At 58.3% G+C, this 19,390-nt stretch overlaps 6 protein-coding genes across 6 annotated transcripts; 4 read left to right on the forward strand and 2 right to left on the reverse strand.

The window, feature by feature from the left end:
- Nucleotides 1-3,049: 3,049 nt before the first annotated feature.
- On the forward strand, nt 3,050-3,991 carry ColSpa_09367 (putative transcriptional regulatory protein; the record flags this gene model as incomplete). Its single annotated transcript, XM_049275579.1, has 1 exon — nt 3,050-3,991. One exon carries the CDS (start codon nt 3,050-3,052, stop codon nt 3,989-3,991), a length of 942 nt encoding a protein of 313 aa, XP_049131536.1.
- A 40-nt stretch (nt 3,992-4,031) lies between these two features.
- On the forward strand, nt 4,032-5,678 carry ColSpa_09368 (uncharacterized protein; the record flags this gene model as incomplete). Its single annotated transcript, XM_049275580.1, has 1 exon — nt 4,032-5,678. One exon carries the CDS (start codon nt 4,032-4,034, stop codon nt 5,676-5,678), a length of 1,647 nt encoding a protein of 548 aa, XP_049131537.1.
- Nucleotides 5,679-8,325: 2,647 nt separating this feature from the next.
- ColSpa_09369 (uncharacterized protein) lies at nt 8,326-8,505 on the forward strand (the record flags this gene model as incomplete). The annotated part of the gene is made up of 1 exon (XM_049275581.1): nt 8,326-8,505. The coding sequence occupies one exon, from the start codon at nt 8,326-8,328 to the stop codon at nt 8,503-8,505; it is 180 nt and encodes a 59-aa protein (XP_049131538.1).
- Nucleotides 8,506-9,303: 798 nt separating this feature from the next.
- On the reverse strand, nt 9,304-11,925 carry ColSpa_09370 (uncharacterized protein; the record flags this gene model as incomplete). Its single annotated transcript, XM_049275582.1, has 1 exon — nt 9,304-11,925. One exon carries the CDS (start codon nt 11,923-11,925, stop codon nt 9,304-9,306), a length of 2,622 nt encoding a protein of 873 aa, XP_049131539.1.
- Nucleotides 11,926-13,372: 1,447 nt separating this feature from the next.
- On the forward strand, nt 13,373-15,095 carry ColSpa_09371 (multidrug resistance protein fnx1; the record flags this gene model as incomplete). The annotated part of the gene is made up of 2 exons (XM_049275583.1): nt 13,373-14,726; nt 14,785-15,095. The coding sequence occupies 2 exons, from the start codon at nt 13,373-13,375 to the stop codon at nt 15,093-15,095; spliced, it is 1,665 nt and encodes a 554-aa protein (XP_049131540.1).
- A 581-nt stretch (nt 15,096-15,676) lies between these two features.
- On the reverse strand, nt 15,677-17,507 carry ColSpa_09372 (putative uncharacterized transporter YgaY; the record flags this gene model as incomplete). Its single annotated transcript, XM_049275584.1, has 3 exons — nt 15,677-15,769; nt 15,824-17,013; nt 17,075-17,507. 3 exons carry the CDS (start codon nt 17,505-17,507, stop codon nt 15,677-15,679), a joined length of 1,716 nt encoding a protein of 571 aa, XP_049131541.1.
- Between the last annotated feature and the right edge of the window lie 1,883 nt (nt 17,508-19,390).

A 19,390-nucleotide genomic window follows, 5' to 3' on the forward strand; every position in this document is an offset into this window, starting at 1 on the left:
GCTGTCAAAATGGTCAGTGTTAGGTGGGTGGGCTGAAGATGACGGATGAACACCCCGTCATCATCCCGGTCAGCTCGGTTCGAGCCAAAGCGTGCCGAGGGAAACACAAACAGACATAGGTACGCTCGGGGAGATGGAGATACAAACAGTCGCCGTCAGATTCCTGCCACTTGATGCGGGCCTCCCCGCCACCGTTGCGTACCTCAAGCGGCGGCCGACTGGTACTCTCGAGTATCTTTCGCCTTGGGCTCAGGTGCTGCACGCTTCGCCTATGCAGTCACGCTTTCTTCAGGTTCTTCCCCCCGGCACGGAGACAAACGACCAGCATCACCGCGCCGTTCCAGTACCTGTTTCTGTCACATGCATTTCTCTCCTTCCCTCACTTGCGTTTCGCTGTCCCTGGACCTGTTCGCTCGCCCGGAGCCATCGCAATCTTCTAAAGGGACAACTCCAAGACACAGTCTCAAACCCCACGCGTCCACCGGCCGTTGACTGGCTCCTCCCGTCATCTCAGCCAGATCTGCCGGACGGGATTGCCCAGCTATGGCTTTCCATCGACATACGCTGCTTACCTGTGTAATTGGTTGGGTCAAATGACGATGGAGGGGGCTGCCTGTTAGCCCAAACGGTGAATTTTGGCCCTTTAGTTCCTTGTTCTCTTCGTTTGCCAACCAACGCTATTCGTACCACTATCATCATCGTGTCGACAAGAGGGCCCTGCCTTACTTTACCTCAGTTTGGCTCGTCAAGCTTCGAGTACCGCTCCAGCCTCACCCCCGTCAACGACAATTGCCCGCGTCTCTTTTAGCTCGCGGCGCCTGGTTTCTTGCCTGCAGCAGGCCGAAAGTTAATTGCCCACAGGCTTGTCGTTCTTCACAGGCGCCTGTCGAGATTCTGGATGCAGCAGAAGCACGCAAGCTAGCTGGCTTGAGCCTTAGCTGCCAATCACCCTTGACCTCGGCCGCCGTCTCCGCCCTCGCCGTTGTCGTTGTCCTTGCATGCGCCAACCTTGTCCAGCCATGCCCTGTAGCGCGGCAGATGCAGCAGCATTGCATCGCATCGAGCTGCTAGCAGGGGTTCTACTCAAGGAGAGCAGGGTGGGTTCGTGGTGGGTTTGCAAAAGGACCTGAGCTAGGTTGAGGCTAGACGCGAAAAGGAGCAACAGCCAGTACTTAGTACATGGCTCGGAGTGTAGGCGCCCCCATCTCGGAGACTCACTTGAGTGATTGACCGTGCTGCTCTCACTCACAGGTGTCAGAACGAAGACTGCTTTGTCTCGTCTCGGGTGTTTCAGCAGAGTTTACGAGCAAAAGGATTCAAAGACAGAGGAGTCTAAGGCTCAACAATAGCGGATGGAATGACTGGCAAATGGGAATCCTCAAAAGCCGTTTACGACGTGTGCTATGTCCGATGGATCGACTGTCGGTGTCTCGTCTTGTCCGATATCTCGCGCTGTCGGATGCGCCAGACGGGAGAGGCGGGTTTGTGGGCTGGCAACGTCGTCAGGTACCGAGGAATACGAATTGTTAGGGGCCGGATACCTCGCGGTAGGGATTGCAAGCGCCGCCAAAGCGGACTTCTTCTTATCCCTCGCCTGCTTGCCTTGACTGGTGCCGTGCATTGATCATTCTCCGTCTCGTCTCCTTTACCCCCCGCAATCCTCTATCACGTCTTATCTTGCTGGCCTCCCGTGCTATGGGTTCCTTTGCGGTGACCGGGTGGAACCTCCATTCATCGTATGTCATCGATCATGGTGATGACCTTTTTCTATCTCAACGGCGGAGACCGGACATTGGTAACATGGAATCTTGACGGGTTCGGCCGATCAAGGCGCGAAGAAGGCACTCACACCGACCTAATGAGACCGACTTGCTCGAGACTCCCCAAGCGTTACGCTTCTCCAACCGGGCTCTCGACCGTCTTCTTGGAGAGTCCTTCATCCAGTCACTTCTCCGCATCTGTTCTCCTCTTCCCCAACATCGTCAATCAAGGCAAGTGCCAACTAAAGCCATTCATCCGTACCTCCCACTTCTAATCGAGGCGGGGAGAGGATTGAGGCATGCAACCCCTCCAAAGACCGGACGACAAGGACCCCTGCCGCATCGTCCGTCCACACATCTTGAGCACAACAACCTAAAATCGCGGGCAAGACAGCGTAAAGGCAGGGTACCTGGAACCCTGGGCTGTGTACCTGCAATAAGATGGGGACTCCCTCTCTTGCTAGGCAACCCCCTGCTCCTCAGACATCTGGCAACGGACCCGCTGATCTGCTCATCTTCACCCTGCCACTCTCTCTTTTCACTCGCTCTAGCCTTGCCTCCCACTCTTAGTTGTGTCTCTCGAGCCCTCAGTTCCCGCGGCCACTAAGATCGAGAGAACGGCCGGGGGCCCAGAGACGAGGCACACTCCCCGATTGCTTTCCGTTGTCACACACCCACACAACCCGGCTCGCCTTCACGTAGGTTTCTCTCCTTCGGTCGACGTCGCCGCCCCCGGTCTCTTACCGTGCTGTGCGCTCCTCCTACGCATCCTCTCTACTCCTGCTTCTTCTTTCCCCACCCCCGTTGATGCTCTCTCCCACTCTCAAGTTGCCTCCTGCCCCCCCGTCGACCGCACATGATGTACTTCCACACTGCTTGTGCAATACCCGCTTCCCTCCCCCGGACGAGTTGCTTGGTGAAGCCCATGATCCATGCTCGCCGCCTGTATATCTCTAGCCAATCTCTCATCCATGCAACCGGCGGTTGCCAACGAGCACGCTCACCACATCCTGATCCATTTATACACTCCTCCTCCCCAAGGCTCGCCACACTTGGGATGCCATATTGTGCCTCTTGACTTATTCTCTCGCTTCCATCCTCTGCTTGTTTTACCTGCAGTGGCATACCACCTTTTACAATATTACCATTATTTTACCCATATCACTCAGATTGCGTGTGTTGTTTGACGCCCACATCATCCCGCTTCTTTCCTGACCGACAGCCGGTCCCGCACATGTACCACACGCACCTCACACCCCCAACCCGCCTTTCGACTTGAACAAGACAAGATGACTGCTCCTATAACCCAACAACAGTCGGCCCAGGCCAAAGACGCTGCCGCTGCCGCCTCTATACGGAAGCGGAGAAGACGCGCTCCCGCAGGTGGTGCCGCCGATGACTGCTTTACCTGCTCCAAGAGAAATGTCAAGTGCGATCGCAGACGGCCCTACTGCTCGCAATGTCTCGAAATCGGCAACGAGTGCTCTGGCTACAAGACCCAACTGACCTGGGGAGTTGGCGTTGCCAGCAGAGGCAAGTTGCGCGGCCTATCTCTTCCCATCGCGAAAGCGCCCCCCGTCGCTGGCGTCGCAAAGAAGTCGCCCGCGCGTCCCCGCGCAAACTCGACGGCCACCACCGCAGCATGGGCCGACGCCGACGACATGTCTCGAAGGAGTACGCGCGACGATGCCGGCTTCTCGCCGGAGCACGTTGTCTCAACACCCACGACGCCCTTCCCTCACAACTACGACATCCTGTCCATGTCACACCCCGAGCACACGCCATCCATCACGGCAGGACACTGGGGCAGTCTCCCGTATTCGAGCAGCATGCCGACTGACGGGCCCAACTACCGGAAACTGGGGGCTCACTTGGGCCCCATCCCCATCTCAGGAGCTATGTCGTCGTCCCTCGATTCTGTCAGCGACGCCGACTACATGTCGCCCATGAGCCATTCATACTCGAGAGACGACATTCCTTTTCTCCACAGCCCCAACGTCATGTATGACGGCTACAGCACCCATGGCTCGCCAGTGCCCCAGAGCCCCATCTCGGCCATCCTCATTGACCAGAGAGGAGCCCCTACATCGTGCCCGAGCCTCGTATACGCCCCGTCAGAACATAGCTCGAGCCTCCCATCGCACATGGACAACTTCGAAAGTCACCTGAGCCAGAAACTGATGCGGGAGTGTGAAACTCTGAGTGAGACGTCCTGTCCGGCTCTGCTTTAGGACCAGACTCGCTGACGTGACGGCATTAGGCATTCCCGAGATGGATGCGTATAGCACCAGCTGCAACTCCAACAGCCATGTTTGGACATCGCCTCCCCCGGAAGAGATGTCACCGCACCATTCCGACCGCCAAGCTTCGGCTCAGTGGCCTACCATGTTTGAGCCCCAGGCCGTCCACGTTAACTCAGACCTCATCTCCAAGATGCCCTTCTTCATGGACTACTACAAGAACATCATGTGCCCGTCCATGGTCTTCATGGACGGACCTGGCAACCCGTACAGGGAGCACATTCTCCACCTGGCTTCGAGTAGCCAGAGCTTGCAGCACGCCATCTGCGCCTTGTCGGCCTGCAACCTGCGGATGAAGCGCAGACTCAGCCTGGGCCAAGACACCCGTGAACTCTCCGAGAAGCTTATGGCCGAGAAGTCGACCGCCGAGTCGATGGAGGACACTCAGCCCGAGGACCAGTCTCTCTCGGAGGAGTACCAGCACCGGAACCTCGCGGTCCATCTGCTCAACCAGCAGCTCAACGACCCGGTCAAGTCCAGCCATGACTCGGTCCTGGCAACCATTCTGCTCCTCTGCCACTACCGCATGGTGGAGTCTGGCATTGCCAAGTTCCACACCCAATTCGCCGGCGTCAAGAAGATTCTCTCAATGCGGCGGTCGCAGAACCTGGCACCGTCCCGCGACTCTGCGTGGATGGAGGCCATCTTCACCTACTTTGATGCCATCTCGGCCAGCATCAACGATCGCGAGGCTCAACTGAACGCGACTTTCTACGGTGTCATGCCAGATGCCCAGCTTCTCCCCCCTGGCGCCGAGAACCTCGTTGGCTGTGACCGTGAGCTCTTCAAGACCATTAGCAAGCTCGGCAGGCTCAACCTGCTGTCGCAGCACCGCGCAGTTCAGAACCTCGTCAAAAACCCGTCTCGCTCTCAGTCGCCACTTGGCTCGCCTCTGGGCCACGCGTACAAGGCAAATATGAACGGCATGCACCACCAGCAAATGGGTGACATTTACAACCTGCCTAGCCATCGTTTCGACGGCAACGGCTTCGGCTCGACTCTTGACGACGATGAGTTTGTCTCTTCGTCGCTCTGCTCTTCGGCAACGTACGACGACCACCGCAACAACTTCTGGAGGGAGTGGAAGGAGGCTCGCCTCGCCCTCCAAAGCTGGGAGTTTGACTCGGCCCGTGTCCACGCTTCCCTCCCCTCCCCTGCCACCCCGGCGCAGGTCCGGGACCTTGGTTCATTGTCCGAGGCGTTCCGCTACGCCGCTCTGCTCTACACGGAGCGCTTGGCCTCGCCCAACGTCCCGTCGACGCACAGCAATTTCCAGAACTTGGTCTCTCAGGTCGTCTACTACGCTACGAGCTTGGAGGCCGGCAGCCAGGCGGAGAAGTTCCTACTGTGGCCGCTCTTCGTTGCGGGCAGCGAGTGCGTCAACGAGCTGCAGCAAAACATTGTGCGGAGCAAGTGCCGCGACATCATGGCCCGCTCGGGTTACATGAACAACCTCGCCGCCCTCGACGTGCTCGAGCGCCTCTGGGCTGGCGAATGGAAAGACAACGAGCCTCGGAGCCCTGCGGCGGTCAAGCTCGAGGCCATGCGCCGAGGCCCGTTCAACTGGACCAGGTGCATCGGCGGTCCCGGTGTCGAAGTGGAGTGGATCATGTTTTAAGAGAACCCCTTGTCCCGTTGAAAGCTGCCCTCATAGGGCGCAGGGGAAAAGGGGTGGAAGAGGGGATTCATATTGGACTCGGAGGCACGCGAGTCACGCGCAACAGCGGTCGGAGTGCGCAGTATTTTTTTATTTTTGTTTTTGCTCAGCGGCAAGCTGGGCTTGGTCACGACTGATGAGACGGATCTACGAGAACGGTCCTTCTGTAACTGTACAATAGCCACTACTACAAAACTGCATAGTCACGACATGGAGTAATATGGGACTGGGACGAAACGGTACGATGCCTTGGGTAGGGGACTGTCGCATGACGGACAACAATCTGGGAACGGCTGAAGGAGACTAGCTCCTGCGATACAGCATTATGAGAAGGCATGAATATCCGAAGAAAGAGGGGTACGGGGCAAAAAGAAACAGAAAATAATCCATATCATGATTTTGAGTCTCAAACGCCTTTCCTTCTCGTGATCAACTACCATATGCGTCGAACCCACAGCTCTCGTCTTCCTCCAACAGTGGGAGTTGGACCACACTTGGATGAGCCCCCTTGGGCCTCTTGCAACGGCGGTCAAAGAACGAGGCCGATAGAGATGGCGTGCTCTGCCGACCTCCTTCGCCGAAGATGGTACCTGCAGTTGCATACCGAGTACCGTCAGGCGCTGCAGGCGGCGGAGGCGGCGGAGCGCGAGGACGAGGACGGGATCCTCGCTCAGGGTCCAGCTGTGGTCGGAGATTCCCAATGGACTTTACCCTTTCAGCATGTCATTGTCTCGAGATGGGTGAGCAGGCGAAGCCGGGCAGGGGGTATGAATAAGGAGGCTTGGCAAAGGAGTGAGGGGTGCCGCGAGCAGTCGAGAACTCGGGTACGCCAGAATGAGGAACGGCGACAAGAGGCGTCGGTGGCTTTTTTTTGTTCTGCCTCCCGCTCTCGCCCCCCCAGTCCGTCCTGGGTCCCACCACCGAGGACGTCGTCGTCCAGTCGCAATCGCTCCAAGCGCCGTTTGGGGCGGGAGGCGCATGTGGGCGCGATCCATCTCACTATGTGCCTGAGTACCAGAGCAAGGATGATCACGTATCGTTTCGTACCTTGGCTTTTTCCGCGTAGAGCTCGGAGCCAAGCGAGGATATTTTCAGACGGTGGATGGTTGTACGAGATATCGGGTTCAGAACACAAGACCTTGCAACGGAGCGCCGAGAGGCAAGATAGACAGCAGCAGGTCCCCTCTGTCGAAGGACGTATCCCCCCGTATCCCCCTCGCAATCCTTGCGAACTCGGTTGTGCCAGACCGAGCCAAGCCAGAATGCTGGAATGCCGTCGGTCTTTGTAGTATCTGATATGCAACGCTAAGGCAGTCTGCTACCCATTTCATGTGCCTTTGATGAAGGGTCCAGGGGTGGGAAGAAAGGGCACCAATGCAGAGCCAGTATACAAGCTTGGTGAGGCGGTACTATTCGCATACTGCGGAGTAGCAGGCAAGCCATAGTGTTGAACGACGGATAGCAACAAGAGAGGCAGAGAGCAGGCGGACAAACAACAGCCTGCAGACCAGGGGGACCGGACGGGCCAAGGGCATCGGGGTAAAGCAGACTGGCTGGGCTTGGAGGAGAGACCAGGACCGGGAGGGCACACGGATTCTTGACATGGACAGGGCCGGTGTCAAGGCACCCGGGCAAGGATCAAGGGGTTCCTGCGGGCTGGGGAAGCAGCACTGGTCGTGAGAATCCACTCGAGCCAAAAAAGTTCCCATGTGGGGGTGATAAGGGACGTTCGGGCCAAGACCGACTAGCCGCCTTGCTGACTGGCTGGAATTCACGACAGAGGAGCGGGACTGGACGGGCGTTTGTGGTCTTCGATCTGGCGACGCAACGTCGAGCAGGGGGGGGGGAGGGGGGATCATGAGTCCCTCCCCCAGGGCACGACAGGGGCCGGGGCTGGATGACAGTGGGCCGGCAGGGCATGGCAAAGAGTGGAGAGAAGTCCGAAAGAAAGAGAGAGAGTGAGCCCGGTCTGGTCGCCGAACAAGGCTGGCTATAGGTAGTGTAGTGTAGCCAGGGGAGGGTAGGGCAGGCAGGCAGACCGACAGACGTCCATACAGCCACACATGGACAGCCCAGCCCCAGGCGAAAACCACCGAAAGGAAAAGAGTTGCAGGGGGGGAGGGGTTCGAGGCGGTGGCGATGGAGAGATCCCCGTTTACAAAGCTGACATGTGTGCCCTGCACCGAGGTACTATGGTAGAGTTCGGGCTCGCTGGAACAGATGACGGAGAAGAGAGCCAAAAGGCACCTTAATCCATATTGACTACACGGCCTGACCCCGTCAGCCCGAAGCAAGGCATAAAAAAGGACACAAGCTTGTTTCGCACCGACGTCTCCAGGGTATGTATTATTTCATAATTTGGGACCATGCCTCTCCGTCTGCTCTTGTCCTGAACAAGGGGCCCCGACAAGTTGTGCACACGACCATCCGAGAATACAAGAGAACACTAGAGGAAAGAATCGCCTACAGTCCGCAGACACGACACGGCGACGGCGGCCGCTGAAGGACCGGAGGAACACGGATAGCGCAGAGAGCCCATCGAGATAGCGATTAGGGTCCTAGGTTGACTCGATTGCTGGTGTCAGTCAGTCGTGCCCGTCATGGCAATATGACCAGACTGCGAGGTGACGGCGCGTGGGGGTCCACTGGTCCAATCGCCATCGACGGCCTCGTCTCTGTCGAGTTTCTGATCTTCTCGGATCAGCCTGATGGCCTGGTGGCGGTGACGGCCTTGGCACCTCATTTTCTCATGTTTGGTGGCGGACGGCTCGTTGGGTTGAGGTCATGATGCGTAAGCGCGTACGCGACCGTTGATTAACACTCCCTCTCTGAATTTCAAATCGAATGACGCTAGAGGGCATCGGCATCGATATCTGGATACTGACCGTGGCGGTCCCCGAGGTCGTTCTTCTTGTTGCCGTTTCCGTTAATGTGCCCTCGCTGTCTCGTGCCGAATTCCACCTTGGCCGACCCGATGCCATCTGCCCTCAAGGGCCTTCAACCGCGGTTCCTCGGACCAAGAAAAAGCACGCAAACGTAGGTCCACCATGGCAGTGTAAAATATCCAAAGGGGGGGCAATAACGAGAGGCAAGGTCGACGTCGGGTCCGTCGGTGTAAAGGCAATGCGAACCGAGGGGACCACGTTGGCTCGGCATGAGAAACGCGGCATAATGTCAACGAGCCCGTATACACCTTGTCCTGGTCTCGCCTACCAGTCCCCTCCCCGACTGACTTTTTTTTTTTGTTCCGTTCGTGCGAGGTTTAAACAACGTCCTCGCAGGGGCAAGGGACGACGGGACTCGGCCGAGCTTCTTGCAATCAAGCATCGTGATTCACGCGTGTATTTAATCATGTGCAATCTATCGTGGTCGAGTCTGCTCGAGTAATGAAGTCCGATGTCCACTCTATTTCGCCGAAACCTAATTTAACCTATTGATACGCTTTTTGCTCTCCTAACAGGGTATCCGATGCGTTTTATACCTTAAGCGCCGTGTCATGACTCTCTGACTCCCGAAGTTGCCTGCCGGGGGCCACCCGCGCCTATTTTTTTTCCCTGGCTGTCACGCCCAACCCCTATTTCGTTCTTCAGCCGCGCCACTTGAACCGGCTCTGCCTCAGCATGTCAAGCAGGCCCGTCGGCAGGACTCCCTTGTCGACGACCGTCAGGCTCCCGAACCTTGCAATCATGTCGTTGCCGTAGAGCGCGCAGACCCACCGCTCGTAGTCGCTGAGGCCGTACCAGCCTGCCGGCGTCGTCTTGAGGGCCGCCTCCAGCTCGCCCGTCAGCTGGACCGTCTTGGCGGTCGGCATCCGCCGCAGCTTGTCGAGCGCCCGGCCGAGCGCCGTGGACGTGCGTCTCCGGTGCCGGGTGAACTCCTCGAAGCTCATGAACGGCTCGTCCCGCAGGTCCTGGTAGACATCCGTGCGCCACATCGGATGGTGACGCAGCGCAGCGCCGGCGGAGTCGGAGTCGGCGCCGGCGTCGGGGTCCTCAAAGGCCGCCTTCAGGGACCGGTACTCGGCCTCCTCCTTGGCGAGGAACTCGTCGACGATCTTGTTGGGGTCCTCGACGACGCCGTCGCGGATCAGGTACAGGTGGACAAAGGGGTTCTCGAGGCCCAGCCCGCCGAGCGACACGGGGAAGTACAGGTAGCCGTCTGGGATGTCCGAGATGCCAAATCTGTCGCCAATCAGCCGCTTCAGGTGCGCGCCGGCCCCGCCGTCGCCAAAAAGCCGCTGCTGGATGCGGTGGAACGTCGCTAGCATGCTGTCCACGTGCGCGCGGGAGTAGCAATTGGCGAGCTGGGCGCAGTTGGTCCGGAAGAAGCGGGCTCCGTAGATGTTCCACGCCTGGATCCAGTCGAAGACGCTGCTGCACGCGTCCAGCTGCAGGCGGAGCTCGTCAATGTGCACGTCCACCTTGTTTTGGTCGAGGAGGAAACGCCCGGACGCGGGATCGAGCTTGAGGAACCCCCACACGACGTCCCCCTCGGGCAGGCCCTTGGGCGGCTGCTGGCCCGGCTTGCCCCCCTGGGCGGCGATCCTGACGCTGCCCGTCTTGTCCTCGTTGAACTCGAGGCCCGTGAGCTCCACGAACTCGGTCATCGTCTCCCACGCGCGGACGCAGGTCTCGAGGCCGCCCCAGAGCCACATGTCGTCGTGCAGCCGGTAGAGGCGGCCGCCGTTGGCCTGCTGGTTGACGGCGAAGTCCATGCAGAAGAGCATGGTCTCGGCGACCAAGTCCGCCAGGGGCGTGCTCAGGGCCGTGCCTCTCTTGCGGGTGTGGGCGGGCGCGTCCGGCGGGTCCTGGGCGAAGCGAAGGGGGCACTCGAGGATCCGTCGGAACAGGCCAATCCATTCGGCGTTGACGCCGAAGAACTCGAGGACGGCGAAGATGGACGAGTGCGGCACGCTGGGGCCGAACCACTTCAGGTCGGAGCGGATGACGGTGACGTCGTTCCCCAGCCTCGTTTCCATGATGATCTCGGACTGGATGAGGTGCAGGAGGTTCTGCACCACGGCCACGTGCGATTTCCGGGTGTCGTCCGCCTCCTGCTGGCCATCCGAACCGTAACCCCCTCTCTTCTCCGCCACGCACGCGGGCAGCTGGTCCAAAAAGACTTCCTTCTCGTAGTGTTGGGAAAGCCGCTTCGCCACCGACGCGGAACTTTCAACCGACGCCGTCGTCCCTGTGAAAAACTGTCGCCGGCGAACCTCCTCCTTGGTCATGCGCCTCGCAGCATCCCTGTCGACCCCAGGGGCTTTGACAAACGAGACGAGAACCTCGCGCATCCGGACGGCCCACTGCTTGCCAATGTGATGGACGAAGATGGCTTGCAAGAGGTCCTCGTCGGGGTAGAAGCGGTAGCGGCCGTTCAGTTGTCGTCGCTGCTCGACCACGGTCGGGCCATCCCACGCCCAGGTCTGGCGGGTCTGCATGCGCATGTTGAGCACGTCGGCGATTTCGCTCAGGACCACGTCGTTGCGGAGAAAGTCGTTGAGAGTCGTCCTCTTCTGGTCCGTGAGGATGTCGGTCCGTAATAGGCCCCGGATCGTGTTCTTTAGAGAATCCTCGTCAAAGTGCGTCTGGTCGTCCCAGCTCTTCTGCAATTTCTCGATGCGCTCCTTCAGCTCCCCAAACGCGCGGTCAATGTCCTTGGACGACGTGACGAAGAGCCGCTCCAGGTAGCTCTTGATGGCCCGGCTGTCCATCTCCTTGGCCTGGAACACGTACTGCTCCCAGGTCGCTCGCTGCCGGTGCATCTCCTCCCTGCCCACGGGCACGAAGCCCGCCTCGGAATCCTGGTCGGCGACCTTTCCGGCGGAAATCCATTCGTTCACAAGCTTGCCGTACAGCTCGGCGTAGCGGTACTTGGCGGACTGGACATCGAGCTCGTTCCGCATCGCATTCTCGTAGTCGTTGAGCAAGCTTTCCGAGATGCACGGGTCGTAGTCGGCCTGCTGCACGAATCGCTTAAGGTTGTCGACCGAAACCAGCGAGCTGTCGCCCAGGGAGTTCATGGCAGGGAGCTTCTCGGACCTGTCGACCAAGAGCTTTGCCCGCTTCCGGTGGTCCGTCTCGTACGCTGCATCGTCCAGGAGGGCTCGCTTCCCCGACTCGTACGAGGCCTTCTGCTTGTCCAGTTGGCTGAGCTTCACGCTTGTGATGGTGTGAAGCGTCTGCGACAAGATATCGGAGGACGCCATCTTTCGATATGGATTGACAAATAGAAACGAGGTTGCAATCCCAGATATGTAGGTTAGATGGGGGATGTTGCTGAAGGACTGATGAGTGAGGAGCCCGACGAAAGGTGAGCTGAGAAGACCGTTTCCCAGAGCGTATTTATGCGAATTGACCACGGCTATGAAATACGATGAGAATCGAGGCCATTCCTCATACTGGATGGTCGCTCACTCTGAGTCAGTCCGCAGACGCCATGTTTTGGCCTCTTTTGGGGCCATTGTCTGAACGGCGCATTTGGTTGCTGGCGGTTTGGGGATGAGCCATTGCCAAGAAGAGACAAGTGGAGACTAGAACTGAGGCCATTGAGGCCAATGAGGCCAATTGAGAGAGGCGGCCTCGACGGAACCTCTCATGAGAAACAACGTTCGTTTACAGGTCGAGAGAAACAATGATTCAATTCTACCTGATGGTTCTTTCTTTTTTTTGTTTTTGAATACATGTTTTCAGGTAGAGCAAGAGAGAATACGCGCACCAAAAAGAACGCTTTCCATACCTGGGCTGATCGGCATCGATGTCGACGGTCTCGCTCGCTGGTCGGCCTACCAGCGTGCTGCACCGGTTGAGTTATCCCGGATGTCAAAACATCATCCCCGGTTCATCTACGGTCGATGGCAGAAAGGTCGCAGAATCCGCATCAAACATCATGACATTTTCTCCTTTCCGTGGCGGCAGTGAGATGATGCTCAGACGGCCTCAATGTCGGGCCCGAGTGGAGGAGGTCGAGTTAAAGAATAGGACGCTTTACAAGACGACACCGACATCGGCATTGACGTGATTGCAAGGTTGTGCCGCTGGTGGGTAAAGATAAGAGAGGCGTACGCAATGCTTCGGCTATTACTTACCCAATAAACTCGTAGGCTGAGTGTCTAACACGGCTCGTTGAAGATTAGTCGGGGGTGTTTGGTATGCTAGGCCTATGTCGAAATCCGGCTTATCGCACTCTCGAGAGCCCTTTGGGGGACTATGGCCCTGGCCTTGGCCCTGGCCTTGGCCCAAAATGCCTGCCAGACATGCCATACAGTTGCCTATTACAGGCAGATGCCCGAGCGCACAGGTTGGGGGGCGCACGCCGAGCTTCGGGGGTTTTGGGACTCTTGGGACTCTGGGGAACCGCTGGGGCCTTCTGACTGGCCAGAGACGGGCCAGCAATTAGTCAGTAGAGAGGGCTCTCTGGTAGCGGCGCGATGACATCCTTTCCGGGAGCAAAATGAACCTGTCGTTACATAATGCAACTTTGACATCTCACCTTGCCAGATGCGTAGGGTATTCGGTAAGACGTCATCTCCGACCAATTGACCACTACCGCCAGAGAGTGAAAATACCACCTTAATACGGCACTGCAACGCGAGCCCCGTCCTCATCTCAGAGGTAAAAGGCAAGGAGGAAATTTGGGTGGAAGAGCCGCGCACCATGACGACGGACGAAGAGCAACCCCGGCGAGCTGCCGCCGCCGCCGAGCAAACCTCGGAGACGACGCCTCTGCTCAATGGCAGCAGCGGCAGCAACGGTACCATCGACGGGGCCCCCGCCGCCAACGACGAAGAGACGACCATCGTGGCCGAGACCGTCTCCGGCACCCGCCTGGCTCTCATCTTGGGCACCTCGTACTTTGGCGTCTTCCTTGGCGCCATCGACAGCACCATCATCGCCACGCTCTCGGGCCCCATCTCGAGCGAGTTCAAGTCGTTGAGCCTCCTCAGCTGGCTCGCCACGGCCTACCTCATCTCCAATGCCGCGTGCCAGCCCATCTCCGGCCGGCTGACCGACATCTTCGGCCGCGGGCCGGGCCTCATCTTCAGCAACATCTTCTTCGCCGCCGGCAACCTCATCTGCGGCCTCGCCAAGACGCAGTCCGTCATGATCTTCGGCCGCGTCGTGGCGGGCATCGGCGGCGGCGGACTCATGTCCATCTCCACTTTCCTCGCCTCCGACCTCATCCCCCTGCGGCAGAGAGGCATCTACCAGGGCATTGGAAACATCGCCTACGGTTCGGGCGCCATGCTCGGAGGCGTCTTCGGCGGCCTCATCAACGACAACACCGCCATGGGCTGGAGGCTCGCTTTCCTCGTGCAAGTGCCGCCCGTCCTGATCTCGGCCGTCCTCGTCGCCGTGCTCGTCAAGGTGCCCCCCAAAGCCTCGGACAAGTCCTACCTGGCGCGCATCGACTTCTTTGGCGTCTTCCTAACCATCTCCTTCCTCGTGCTCCTGCTGCTCGGTCTCAACGCCGGAGGAAACCTGGTGCCGTGGGTGCACCCCCTCCCGCTCACGACCATCCCCCTCTCCGTGGCGGCCTTTGTCGGCTTCATCGTGTGGGAGAGCAGGGTCAAGCAGCCCATCATCCCCGTTCGCTTGCTCTACAACCGCACCATCCTCGCCGCGTGCCTGACCAACCTCTTGTGCACCATGGTCATGATGATGGCCATGTTCTACGTGCCGCTGTACCTCCAGGTCAGCGGGCTCTCGGCGACCCAGGCCGGCCTCCGCATCCTGACGTCCCCCGTGGGAGTGTCCATCATGTCCATCGGTGCCGGCTACATCATGAAGCGGACAGGGAAGTACGTCATCCCGGGCATCTGCGCCCTCGTCATCTTCAACACCGGCATCATCATTCTCACGCAGTACAACGAGAGCACGCCCGCTTGGGTCAACTACATTGTCTTCTTCCTCGTGGGCGGAGGCTACGGAGCCATGTTAACCATCACGCTGCTCGGCTGCATCGCCGCCGTCGACCACTCTCAGCAGGCAGTCATAACATCGGCAACATGTGAGTGGACCAACCCTGAGCAACAATGATCCAATGCAAAATACTGACAACCATGCAGACTTGGCCCGGAGTCTCGGAGGGACCATCGGCATCACCATCGGCTCCGCCGTCTACCAGAACGTGTTGCGGAACAGACTCTGGGACCGCTTCGGAGACTATCCCAACGCAGCCGAAATCATCCGCCGCATCAGAGACGACCTCGACGAGCTGAAGCATCTGCCCGTCGGGTGGAAGCCCGGCGTCGTAGCCTCCTTCATGGAGGCCTTCGGCAGCGTATGGTACACCATGCTCGGCCTTTCGGTTCTCGCCCTCGTGTTCATCTCATTGATGAGGCAGCATGTTCTTCACTCAACGCTGGAGAGACGATGAGCAAGCGGCCTAGCTCGTCACGCACTCGCCAGAGTGTCGCCATCCAGGTGGTATCCAGCTCAACGGGCCGACCGAAGCTGGTCTTTCCTCCATCGCAATGGGCATGGCGCGCCATGGCCGAGAGCAGTCTCAGACACACCGAGCCAGCATGTGGTCTGTTTTACTATGTGTTGTGCATGGGTGTCTACAATGAATGCACTTATCTAGCATACCAGATCGCGCACAATTGTACAAACACATACTGTAAAGCACAAGAACAACGATAAACAGGTAGACAAACATCTAGACAAATCACCCCAAGCTGTGGCGAAGAGGCAGAGGGATGCACCCAAAGCCCAGGGACAGCCTACAGCTGCCGAGAGCAACCAGCACACGGATATCAGTCGCATTCTCGATGGTGTTCGTGGAAAGTAACGGAAGCACGTCCAGACGGTAGACGGTGGTATGCGAATTGGGTCCGCAGCGTATGTTAAGCCCTCCGCCGCCGTCGAGGCGACCTCAAAATATCTTAATTGGAATAGAATTTCATCCTTGTCCATTTATCCCGCTCGTACAACTGTACTATGAACAAATATGGAATTTCATGCATACGCCAAGGTATTGTCGTCCCGAATCTTCCCCGTAGCCTTGATGGAGGCTTCGTTGCCCGCTACGCAGGGACCTCGGACAAAGATCTGTCACAGGAACGTTAGCAGTCAACCCACCTCGCTAGTTAGCAACAAACTCACCTCGCCTTGATACGACTGGTCGGCATTCTTGTGCTCCTCCGTATCTCTCAACAGGATCTCGGTGCTTGTCACGGGCGGGCCAAAGTGAGATTGTTTGTCATCGTGAACTCTGTAGTCGTAGTAACCAGTCTGAGCGACGGCACCTGCCACCTTGGGAGCAGCCAGAGCGTAGATGACTCTAGCACCGGTGAAGACGCGAATGTCAGAGAGCATGCGGGACGACAGCGGGGGCGATCCAGTCCCAACCCTCTCCGCCACGTAGATGAGGCGCAGTTTGCCGGGAGTGGTACCAATCGCGGGTCGGGATGCGCTGTTGAATCGAGCAGCAAAAGAGGCAACTGGCATGACGCCACTTTCCGTGAGACTGCGGGACTGTGCCCAGTGAGCAACCTTGGCCAGGCCAGAGGACAGGCGGCTGGTCGACTCCTGGTGCATCTTCAACAGGGTCTCAGGGGTCAACACCAGCACCGTAGGGGCAACTCCCTGGGTGGCAAGGACCAGATCGGTAGACTTTCCAGCAACCGAGTTGAAGGCGACAGACGAGTTGGAGTACAGAGCCGCCAACGTCAGAGTGAGAGTGTGGATGTTTGTCAGAGAGTCGGCCGACAAGAAGAGATCAGAGGGATTGAGACGTTGGGTCGACGGGATCGCGGCGAGCTGAGCAGCAACTCCAGACACCAGGTTGGCCTGCGTAAAGCGCACCATCTCCTCCATGGTTCCGGGCTTTGACTGCCAGAAGCTGATGATATCCTTCGGTTCCACCTCCTTGTTGACAGGGGGCAGCTCTCTCGCGGCATCGGCAGGAGCCTCGCGAAGAATGTCCTGCCAAGTTGCGACGTTAACGCTGCCGCCCATGCCTTGGGGAACCTCGTTCCAGTCCATGTGCGCGCTCCCCTCGTCCACAACCCATATCACTTGACGGAGGGCGGGGTACGCCTTGACAACCGGGTCAAAGGGGAATGCGCCAGGAGCAGTGACGACGGTATCGGCGGCAGAACGACGCAGCATTGTGATGAGCTCCTCGTCCGAGACATCAAAGGGAATCAGGATGGCCGTGAGGTTGGGGTAGAAACTGCAGGCGAACAGCGTCACCAGTAGCTCGATGGAGTTGGGCAAGTAGACGGCGACGCGAATGCCGCCTTGCTCATGAATGTGCTGGCCGATGAGGTTGATCTGGCGGGTGACGTCGTCTACACAGCGTCGCGGCGTTAGAGAGCGAGAGGCTGAAGACACAACAGCGCGTGGACTTACCAAGCGGGTGCTCGACGACGTTCTCGGAGCCCAGGACGGTCAACAACCGGCCCTTGCCTGCCGAAAGCTTGCCCTCCTCCTCGGAGGCACCCGTCGCCGCTCTTCTCCAGATATCCCGAAGGTCTCCATCGCGTCCTCTCGACCACTTGGAAGCGCCGGCATCCTTGACGTTAAGCCCGGTGTTCAAAGGCATTCCGTGAGGGGCAGAATGGGATCGGTAGATGGGGGATTCTCCTTCTTGTCGGACGGGCGAGCCTTGGGCCTGGCGCGCAAGAAGCATAGGATGGGTATCGGGGTCCTGGCTAGAAACGACTCGGTAGGTAACAATAGCAACGAGGAGCGTGATGAGGGCGGTGGTGTATGCGTTCCATTGTCCGAATAGGCCCGAAACGCTCTCGTCCATCTGGAGCATGAGGTTGTCGAAGAAGCCCATGTTGGGCGGCGACGCGAGGGTCCGAATAAGACGAGTCGGTTCAAGTCCCGGGGATCGATTAGGGCAGGTGGTTGCAGCGGTGGGAGCAGGTCAACGAAAGGCTTTACGTGGCCGCATGGAAAGCTTGGAGGGTTTAGAGAGAAGAAAGAGGAAAAAGCACGAGGCAGTGCCACGGAGCTCGAGCTCGGAGGTTTCGTGGTGCTGAGGTGGGTTGCGCTGGCAGTCAACGGCGGGGATTCTGACGTCCCCCCGGCTCCCGCTGTAGACTTACGAGAGTGAGCTGAGGGACCTTACTCGTACCTGTGCCTAGCGTTCTCCAACAGCCGGATGGCTAACATTGCGAGACTCCGGCTGCTAACTGCGGAACTTAGTCAGCTCGCAGACCCTTAAGGTTTAGAAACTCTGACCGTTGTACCTATTAAGGGCCAGGGCGCTCACTTGTAGATGTCTGTATTCACAGTCCTGTACCTGGTGGAAGCCCGCTGTGCAAGGTACCTTGAGGTACTCCCCACCTCCTCTCGCTGCCGCGGTTGTCGAGTGCCTCGAAACTAGTAATGTAGGTAGTTGGAAGTACGTACCTCTCAGCTATGTAAGGCAAGCCACCCCGCCAGGCAGGTGCAGGCTGAAGGTCTCCACTCGCAGCAGACCGCTTCCTGCCGGTTGCTGTGGCCCTTGTGGCTGAAGCATTGTTTTTCTGCCAATGCCTTTGCCAGAGGCTTCGGCCATCATTTGTCTACCGCATCCATCACCATCGACAACTCGACTTGAAGCGGCGCATTGAAGCACGCCAGCGCTCGGCGACCGCGCAGCGTCTAAACGACACAGTACTAACATAGAACAGGTTTGCAAAATCATTCGGGACTAGTGAGCTATTTCCTTCATTTGGAAAATGCAATGTAAATCTGCAGTTGGACTAATGTTGCACGCAACAGGCCTTGACCCTGATCGTGACTACCGTCTCCCGACTTCGACTTCCCACCCTCACCGTTAGCCTCACGCCAGACACACAGGACAACATGTCTTCGTCGGGGAGCCGAGCGGTTGTCAGCACTCCCGTCAGATCGACGCCACAAAAGTCCACTCCCGTTGTCGACAGCCCAGGCACTTGGAGACACCCGCGCCTCAACGAGATCACAAGACGGCGCAACGCAACTACCTTCTCCGAGAAGAATGTAAGAAGGATCGCGTTAAACATTGGCTTCCTTCTCAGCCTCTGGCTTTCTCAGGTCCTTACCCGTTCCTACATTCCCGCACAATGGTACGTCCTCCCTCTCTCAAGCCGACTCCCGCGGGCCCTAACCATTGCAAAAGGTTCAGCGCTTCGCTACGATCGTATCTGGGCTGGGCCTATTACTTGGTCCAACTCGTTCCACTCGCCAATATTGGAATGGCCACGCTGCCGCTATTCCGATCCGAAGACGACCTGTCAGATATTCCTCTGACCCCTGCGCAGCGCAAGCTTCTGGGTCTGCCGCCCAGCTCTGCAGCAGCCACTCCTGATGCTGTCTACAGCACGCCACCACGATACTCGCGTACTCCGTCTTTGGCGGGCTCACCCGCAAGTAACAGAAGCTTCTCCGGGTCTCCGCTGTCCGGCAGAGGCAGCCCGGCTCTCGGGAGCTCCTTGAACGGACAGTCTTATTCTCCCTCCCCACTCAACAGCCCGTCCAAGTTTTCGGCAAGCCTCAACAGCAACAGGAGGTCGTCTTTTGGCTCTTCGACAAACCTGGGGGCGAGCACGAGCTCTTCCCTCTTCCCTGACCCAGGCACGCCAAGCCCTTCGGCTGGAAAGCGTACCAGTGTCGGCTTGAACAACAAGTGGCTTTACGAGAGGGGCAGGAGATCGTCGGGCGGCAGCTGGATGCACTGAGGATTTCTAACGG

The sequence above is a fragment of the Colletotrichum spaethianum genome (genome assembly GCF_022836535.1).
Source record: "Colletotrichum spaethianum MAFF 239500 DNA, contig28, whole genome shotgun sequence".
Classification (NCBI taxonomy): Eukaryota; Fungi; Ascomycota; class Sordariomycetes; order Glomerellales; family Glomerellaceae; genus Colletotrichum; species Colletotrichum spaethianum.